Source organism: Mustelus asterias, chromosome 30 (assembly GCF_964213995.1).
Source record: "Mustelus asterias chromosome 30, sMusAst1.hap1.1, whole genome shotgun sequence".
Classification (NCBI taxonomy): Eukaryota; Metazoa; Chordata; class Chondrichthyes; order Carcharhiniformes; family Triakidae; genus Mustelus; species Mustelus asterias.
The window spans coordinates 10163037-10172405 of NC_135830.1; the positions used below are offsets into that span (position 1 = coordinate 10163037).

The window sequence follows — 9369 nt, forward strand, 5'->3', positions numbered from 1 at the left end:
GAGGGGAGGGGGGGGGTGAGGAGAGGGGGGGGGGAGGGGGGGGGGTGAGGGGAGGGGGGGGAGGGGGGGGGTGAGGGGAGGGGGGGGGGAGGGGGGGGAGGGGGGGGTGAGGGGAGGGGGGGGAGGGGAGGGGGGGTGAGGGGAGGGGGGGGTGAGGGGAGGGGAGGGGGGGGTGAGGGGAGGGGGGGGTGAGGGGAGGGGGGGTGAGGGGAGGGGAGGGGGGGTGAGGGGAGGGGGGTGGTGAGGGGAGGGGGGGGGGGAGGGGAGGGGAGGGTGAGGGAGGGGGGGTGAGGGGAGGGGGGGGAGGGAGGGGAGGGGGGGTGAGGGGAGGGGGGGTGAGGGGAGGGGGGGGGGGGGGTGAGGGGAGGGGGGGAGGGGGGGGGAGGGGAGGGGGGGGTGAGGGGAGGGGGGGTGAGGGGAGGGGGGGAGGGGGGGGGGGAGGGGAGGGGGGGTGAGGGGAGGGGAGGGGGGGGGAGGGGAGGGGGGGAGGGGAGGGGGGGGGAGGGGGGGTGAGGGGAGGGGGGGGTGAGGGGAGGGGAGGGGGGGGAGGGGAGGGGGGGGAGGGGGGGGGAAGGGAGGGGGGGGGGAGGGGAGGGGGGGGTGAGGGGAGGGGAGGGGGGGGTGGGGGAGGGGAGGGGGGGTGAGGGGAGGGGAGGGGGGTGAGGTGAGGGGAGGGGAGGGGGTGAGGGGAGGTGGTCACTAATCCTCCCCCTCCCCATTCTGAGACCCACACCCGAAGCAGGATGAACCGAAGAGGCCGGGAGGTGAATCGATAACCTCGAGGTGAGTGAGGAAACAGTCAGTGTGAGTTTGATGCTGCTGTGAAGAATGTGTCATGTCTTTTCACTGATTCTGTAACTGTGGAAATAAAGAGTTTCAGCAAAATGGGATAAAAGCAAATTACTGCGGATGCTGGAATCTGAAACCAAAAGAGAAAAAGGTTTGTCAAAGGGTCATCCAGACTCGAAACATCAGCTCTTTTCTCTCCTGACAGATGCTGCTAGACCTGCTGAGATTTTCCAGTGTTTTCTCTATTGCTTTCAGCAAAACGGGGCCTCTGTAAAATGACAGCAGACAAAACCGAGACTCAGATTTCACTGACTCCACCAGCTTAAAACTCTCCTGTTCCACTTTAAACTCTGCAGCACTCTCACCTTTTCTCTCCCACAATATTCAGGCTTCAGTAACCCGAGCTGGTGGTTAAATAACCGTTCCCTATTTGCTGACTCATTTCACCATCACTCCTATTCTTCCAGCGCAATCCCAATCCCCACTTCCACTGCTGAAGAACACTAACAGACATCCCTCCCTCCGTGTTCAACTCTTCAATGTTCACCTTTTCAGTTGGGAAGGGTTTCAATTGAGAATCATAGCACATCCCATTTCCACCTCCTCGTGGTGTCTGGACCAGATCAGGTGAATTTTCCACTAAAAGCTCTGTTTAATCCTTCTCCCCAAAGTCCAGCATCTACAAGGCACAACTCTCGTGTCCAATTGAATAAGCTCCAATTTTCTGACTTAGTGCAGCTCCAACAACTCAGGAAGCTCAACACCATCCAAGACAAAGCAGCTTGATTGGCAATCCTCCTACAAACATCTACTCCCTCCAACACTGACTCACATGGCAGCTGTGTGTACCACCTACAAGATGCACTGCAAGCACTCACCAAGGCTTCTTTGACAGCATGTTGCAAACCCGCAACCTCTAGCCCCTTGGAGAAGGGCAGCAAATGCCTGGGAACATCATCACCTGCACGTTCCCCTCCAAGTCACTCACCATCTATACTCAGAGATTGATCACAATGTGAAATTCACTGCCACAGGAACTAGCTGGACAACTCATAGTTTAAAAGGAAATGTGATGAGTACATGAGGGAAAGGAGATTAGAAAGATGAGCTGAAAGGCTGAAATGAGGGAGATGGAATGGGAGGTGTCTTGTGTGAAATATAAACCCCAGCACAGACTAGTTAAAACGAACAATGTCTTTCTGGTCTGGATATTCATAGAATCCCTACAGTGCAGAAGGAGGCCATTCGGCCCATTGAGTCTGCACCCACCACAATCCCACCCAGGCCCTCTCCCCATAACCTCGTGCATTTACCCTAGCTAGCCCCCCTGACACTCAGGACAATTTAGCATGGCCAATCCACCTAACCCACACATCTTTGGACTGTGGAAGGAAACCGGAGCAAACCCATGCAGACACGGGGAGAATGTGCAAACTCCACACAGACAGTGACCCAAGCCGGGATTCGAACCCGGGACCCTGGCATTGTGAGTCAGCAGTGCTAACCACTGTGTCACCGTGTCGCCCAAGAATGAGAGAATTCTCTGTGATTCAATGTAATCTCTGACCGGTTCTTGATCAGTAAGTTCCACCATTTGCACTGCACCGGTCAGAGTATAACCTGATGCTGAGTAATCACACTGAGATTCTGTCATGTGTAAAATTACAAATTGCAACATTGTCATTGAAATTGGTGCACAGAAATTTTCATCAATCAGATCCACTCTCAAAAATGTTCTCCCAAACAACGCACTCTCTCAGATCTTTTCAGCAAGGATCCACTTCCAGGATTTCAATCTCTCCTTTCACTATTCTTCTGCCTCAGATTATCACATGCACTCAAGCTTCCACACAATCTCTCAGGTACCCAGCCATATCAACAGAACACCACTGTTTCACAGGTAGTACCAAAGTCCCAACCTTAGGATTACTTCAGATTCTGGCTTTTTGCCAGCCAACTTCACCAGGTGTGTTGCCTTGAACTGGAAGCCTCTCTCTACCCCTTTCTTTAACTTCAGGGAACAGTATCTTGTTCAGATTCCCTTTGACTTCAGTTTTCCTCAGACTTTTTTCATTCCCTGGTTTCTGGAACTATCTGTTCTTCAACTTCTGGGACTTTCTTTCTTGCCCTTACTCCATTGTTCTGCCTAATGGTTCTGGCAGTTTCCTCTTCAGCTAACTCAAAAATTATTTCTGACCCAAAATGGCCACTGGTTGCCAAGTCTTTCCTTACCTCGTCTTTCCTTATGTGTGTTTTCACATTGTAAACTCTCTGAATACAATACAGGCACAGTTTGAAATGAAACCAAAACCCCATACATGCAAACACCTTTATTTAACATTAATCTATGAAAGTTTTAACCCTTCTGTATACAGAAACACCGAATTAAACTCACTTAAATGTATATCTTATTTCTAATATCCAACAATAAAAATATAGGTTACTAAATCGACTGCTTGACAGAGAGAAACTAAAGAAAGATGAGTTTAGGGTTGGGCAAATTGTTAGACACAGTTTGACCCAATGGAAGCGAGGGAAACAGCAGAGGCAGCTGATCAGACTGTCTCAATCTTAGTGACAAAGGAGCTCCATGAGCTCCTCAGACTTGCTGTTGTAGGTGAGGATGGAGGAGAGAGGGAGGATCCTTCAAAAGGAACTAAAACAGAAAATGCTGGAACGGTATGTGTTGTCTGCAAAGCGCACAATAAACAATACTTTTCACTGGATCCCAATCCATGCGACAATAATAAATCAAACAAAAAATCAGATCAAAATAAGATACTGCAGATACTGGAAATCGAACCTCAAAACTGAGTGGATCTCTTCCCAAACTCAGAGCAGGTGAATAGCCTCTCCCCAGTGTGAACTCGCTGGTGTACAGGGATTCCCTGAACCACGTCTCACAGTAAAAGCAGCTGAATGGTCTCTCATCAGTGTGAACACGTTGATGAGACATCAGTTCTCTACAGCTTTTATAGCAGTTCTCACAGTCTTGGCATTTAAAAGGTCTCTCCCCAGTGTGAAGCGGGGGTGGTTGGAGGGTAGATTATGGAGTGAATCCCTTCCAAAAGTGTCCTGGACCAGAACCCATAAATTATGTTCGGAAGCCAGATTAGATCCAAACAAAGTTTTCTATTTTGGCATAAATGTGAGGATAGGATGCTTCACTCCAGGAGTAATTCCACTGACAAATTAGGAATCTTTCATGGTAAAACAAACTTTATTTAACAACAGCTTAAATATAATTCCAAAAAATGAAGCAGCTTAACTATTAACAGTTGAACAATATTTAAAAGTGAAAGGAAACAACTTTAATTTCTAATTTAGCACAATTTCAGTTCCAAATATGCAACATTCCTCAGAGATGTAGATCCCACTTCAATTACAGTTAGAAACCATAAATATACTTGCTATAATGAGTATAGACTGTCCTGAAGTTTCAGAGAGAAGACAAGTCTTAGAGCAGCTTGTAGAAACCCTCCATCTTCAAACAGCCCCCGGTGTGCTTCCAGCTCTGACAGGTAACTGAAACTCTCCTCACAGTCTGCACATTTTCATGGTTTCTCCCTAATTTGAAATCCAATCACAACTTGTGAATTCGCTGGTGCGTCAGAAGATTCGATGAGGTAACGTATCCCTTCCCACACTGCAAGCAGGTGAATGGCCTCTCCCCAGTGTGAACCCGCTGATGTATTGCTAGTTTAGACGTCTGATTGAATCCCTTCTCACACACAGAGCAGATGAATGGCCTCTCCTCTGTGTGGATTCGCTGGTGTATTGCTCGGTTGGATGAGTGATTGAATCCTTTCCCACACACAGAGCAGATGAATGGTTTCTCCCCAGTGTGAACTCGCTGGTGTGTCAGCAGAGTTGATGACCGACTGAATCCTTTCCCACACACAGAGCAGGTGAATGGCCTCTCCCCAGTGTGAATTCGCTGGTGTGTGAACAAGGTGGCTGACTGAGCAAATCCCTTTCCACACTGGGAACAGGTGAATGGCCTCTCCCCAGTGTGAACTCGCTGGTGTTTCAATAAAGTAGATGAGTCAGCAAATCCCTTCCCACACTGGGAGCAAGTGAATGGCCTCTCCTGAGTGTGAGTTCGCTGGTGTATCAGCAGAGTGGATGAGTGAGAAAATCTCTTCCCACATTCAGAGCAGGTGAACGGTTTCACCCCAGTGTGAACACGCTGGTGTATTGCTAGGTTGGATGACTGATTGAATCCCTTCCCACATTGGGAGCAGGTAAACGGCCTCTCCTCAGCATGAGTCCTCTGGTGTATATGTAAGCTGGATAACTGAGTGAATCCCTTCCCACACTGAGAGCAAGTGAATGGCCTCTCCCCAGTGTGACTGCGTCGATGAGTTTCCAGCAGGGATGGGTAATTGAATTCCTTCCCACAATCCTCACACTTCCATGCCATCTCCCTGTTGTGACTGCAATTATGTTTCCAAAGGCCAGATGATTGGTTGAAGTCTTATCCACAAACAGAACACATGTACAGTTTCTCTCCACTGTGAACGGTGCTTTTTTCTTCCAATTTCAAAATACAATGATATTCAGGTTACAGTAAATTGGCCGACTCATCAGATTCTGATATCATGTTTTGTTTCAGTTTCTCAACTGCAAATCTTCTTCTTGTAAACCCTGTGAAATTGATTTAAAACAGAAAAAAGTGAGTGAGAAAGAACCCACAAAAACACAAAGGTGGGTTGTGGAATTGAGCTGAATGCATCTGCTAATTTGTGGGGCCGCGGTGAGGAAAGGGTAACCAAGAAAGCTGCTGGATTGTCATACAAACCCAGCTGGTTCACTGATATCCTTCAGGGAATGAAACCTGCCAGAAGGTCTGGGTCTACACAAGACTTTGGGAGGAGATAGAGAGAAGTAGGAGTGGCCGGGGTGAAGGCAAGGGATTTTATACATCTACAACTTGACAAGAACTTTGACAGAATCTCACAAACCCTCAACTCCACCAACTCGAAGGACCAAGATAGCAGATGGATATAAACACCATCACCTCCGAGTTCCTCCAACCCACACACCATCCTGACTTATCTGACTTCCAGTACTAAACGAACAGAAATTTATTTCATATAAATACTGGGAAGACTGAACCCACTGTCTTCAGTCCCCTCTCCAAACTCCACTCCCTCGCCAACAACTCTATCCCTCTTCCTGGCAACATGTCTGACCTGAACCAGGCTGTTCACAATCCTGGTGAAATATTTCACCCAAAGATGAGCTTCCAGCCACATATCCAGATCATCATCACTATTTCCATCTCAGTGACATCGCCCGACTCCACCCCAGTCTCAGCTCATCTGGAATTCTCATCCATTCCATTGTGATGTGAAACTCAGGGGAATGGGAATATAGAGGGGGAATGGGACTGGCTGAATTGCTCCAAAGAGGGTTGGCATGGATTTGAGTTGCCAAATGGATTCCTTCTATGTTGTAATGTCTCCATCAGTGGAAATAGGTAACGTTGACACAGTGCCTTTTATATATCAAGACAAGAAATAGGGAATCATAAATAACATAGCACGTACCATATAACTACATTAAACATATCTCTGTCCCAAGCGAATTTACTGTTCATTTAAACTGCCTTCTCCTGGGAAAACTCCCCCTTTAATTGTGAACATTAGGTAAGAGGCTATCCTATTAGCCAGATAAATAGGTGCGACATCCTGAGGGAGTCAAAAGATGTCAATATCTTTGAGAGAGAAAGAAAAATATACCTGGGTCTCGTCCTGCTCCTAATGCCCGATGTTCGTCTGTAATAGTTCCAGTCTGCAGCCTCCCTAAATTCACTTCCTCTCCCTTCAGTTGCTGCAAGTGCCCAATTTCCCCCAGAATGAGAAAAGAAATGGAAAGGGGGAAACATTGATTTCCTCCCAGATGTTACACAGAGGAGGGAGTTTCACTCTGAAAATCATCAACAAACTTTTGCATTGTGACGTCAATGGAGGCCTGCCTATATCAGCCAATAGGAATCAGTCTGCACCGCAGGCCTGGGCGCGCGGACACGGGAGTCCCGCCCCCACCTATTGTTCCCCTCCCTCTGCACCTCCTCGAGCCAAGGTTTCCGGGCAACCGGCTGGCGGCTCCGGCCAGAGCGAGAAGCCGCTCGGTGATCTCCCCCACCCCCCTCTCTCTACGGCGGCTGCTGCTCCAAAAAGAGATCGAGAGCGACCGCTGGCGGCAGCCGCACTGCGCCTGCTCCGGACAGCTCGGCTCAGCAGCGCTCTCTGCGCCTGCGTGCTGGGCTGCCAGCTGAGGGAGTGGGGGAGGGGACTTTGCAAAATCTCTTCCCATCATTTTCTTCCCAGTCCCGCAGTTTGATTTGAAACAGAACAGCTTCTGTTTGTAGCTTCACCACAGACTCCAACTTCACACACAGACTCAAACTTCACCACAGACTCAAACTTCACCACAGACTCAAACTTCACCACAGACTCAAACTTCACCACAGACTCAAACTTCACACACAGACTCAAACTTCACCACAGACTCAAACTTCACCACAGACTCAAACTTCACCACAGACTCCAACTTCACCACAGACTCAAACTTCACACACAGACTAAAACTTCACCACAGACTCAAACTTCATCCTCTGGACAACATCTGTGAGGAAAACACTTTCTTTCTCCCCCTGGGAATTACAGAGAGTTGTGGGACTCTGGAACTGGAATTAGAGCTAAATATACTGAGGGGGAAATGTTTGTGATTTTGTGGAACCTGTTTTTATTGTCTGAGCTTTTTAAAGTGTAATTTATCTTGTGCATTCAAATAATGTTTCTTTGCATGATTTAGTGATGCTGGTTTTAAATTGATTTGTAAAGTATTTTTTAAAATGTGAAACCTTGTCCTTCAGTATTCCATTGGAACTTTCTGAAATTTGTTTACTTTTTAGATTAGTAACAACAGAGATATATCTTGTGTTCATATATTTGGTATATTTATGTTTCGGTAATAAGATTCATTGTTTTATTCTTGTAATACAGCATGTCGTTACGTTATATAGTTCCAGTCAAAGAGACATTACAATTCAGAAAGATTGCTTTTAAAATCTGGAGTAAATATAGTTTTCTCAAATCTCCTTCCTATCACCTCTCTAATTAAGAAATGCGGCACTGTATACCACATGTTTTTAGTCCAGTTATATTCAAAATTATCTGTTCTGAATTTCTATCCAGTACTGACGGTGATGACTTTTATCAATTCCTTTTACAGGATAATGGAGGGGAGGATTGACAGATTGAAATCTCAAAGGAAACATCAAGTGAAGAATTAACAGAATTGTTCGATTATTGGGACCAGGATATCATCGGCATTTGAGTCCAGGAGAAATGTTTCTCTCTTCTATCTGCTTCAAAAGATCTTAAACATTGGTGTAACACACACACACACACACACCAACCGCAACTGATCAGCAAACCTGGAGAGATACAAGGACATGGAGAAAATGGCCATGGAGAAAATGTGGACACTGTGGAAAGGGATTCAGATTCCCGTCGGAGCTGGAAATTCATCGGCGCAGTCACACTGGGGAGAGACCATTCACCTGCACTAAGTGTGCAAAGGGATTTACGAATTCATCCGATGTAATGACACACCAGCGAGTTCACACAGGGGAGAGGCCGTTCATCTGTTTGCAGTGTGGAAAGGGATTCTCTCGCTCCTCCAACCTCCGGATACACCAGCGAATTCACAGTGGGGAGAGGCCATTTACCTGCTCCAAGTGTGTGATGAGTTTCAGTCGGTTATCAGTTGCAGACACACCAGCGAGTTCACACTGGGGAGAGGCCATTCACCTGCTCTGAATGTGGAAAGAGATTCTCTCTCTCCTACAACCTACAGATACACCAGCGAGTTCACACCAGGGAGAGACCGTTCACCTGCTCTGAGTGTGGGAAAGCTTTCGCTACTCCATCTGACCTGCTGAGACACGAGCGAGTTCACACAGGGGAGAGGCCATTCAGCTGTCTCGAGTGTGAGATGAGATTTAATCGATTATCTCACTTGCAAACACACTAGCGAGTTCACAACAGGGAGAGGCTGTTCAGCTGAATGAGAAAGCATTCATTGATTCATCCAACCTTCTGACACACCAGTGTCTTCATGCTGGGGAGAGGCCATTCACTGGGTCTGTGCAGGATGGTATTCACTCAGTTATCCAATCTGTTCAGATACCAGTGAGCTCACAAATGATTACAGGGACTGGATTCTGCTGTTATTGCTGCTGTTATTCACATCCAGAACTGAACCATGTTCACTCTGACAGTTTTATGTTTATTCAGTGTGGGACATGGGTGTCGCTGGTCAGCATTTATTGCCCATCCCTAGTTGCTCTCGAGAGGGTAGTTGAGTGTCAGTCACATTGCTGTGGCTCTGGAGTCACATGTCGGCCAAACTAGGTGAGGACGACAAATTTCCTTCCCTAAAGAACGTTAATGAACCAGATGGGTTTTTCCGACAATCAACAGCGGTTTCATGGTCATCAGTAGATTCTCAATTCCAGATGTTTTTTATTGAGGTCAAATTCCACCATCTGCCGTGGTGGGATTCGAA

The 9369-nt window shown here is 47.5% G+C and overlaps 1 protein-coding gene and 1 pseudogene across 1 annotated transcript in view; one reads left to right on the top strand and one right to left on the bottom strand.

Annotated features, from left to right (window-relative positions):
- Window positions 1-6758, bottom strand: part of LOC144480746 (uncharacterized) — a 44024-nt gene extending 37266 nt beyond the window's left edge. Inside the window, exons 1-2 of the mRNA XM_078200327.1 lie at window positions 6534-6758; window positions 4380-5436 (exon numbers count right to left, since the gene is read on the bottom strand). Coding sequence (XP_078056453.1) covers window positions 4380-5212 — 833 coding nt within the window. The 5' untranslated portion in view covers window positions 5213-5436; window positions 6534-6758. The remainder of the gene's footprint in view (window positions 1-4379; window positions 5437-6533) is intronic.
- Window positions 6759-8219: 1461 nt separating this feature from the next.
- Window positions 8220-8868, top strand: LOC144480748 (uncharacterized; annotated as a pseudogene).
- The last annotated feature ends 501 nt before the right edge of the window (window positions 8869-9369 follow it).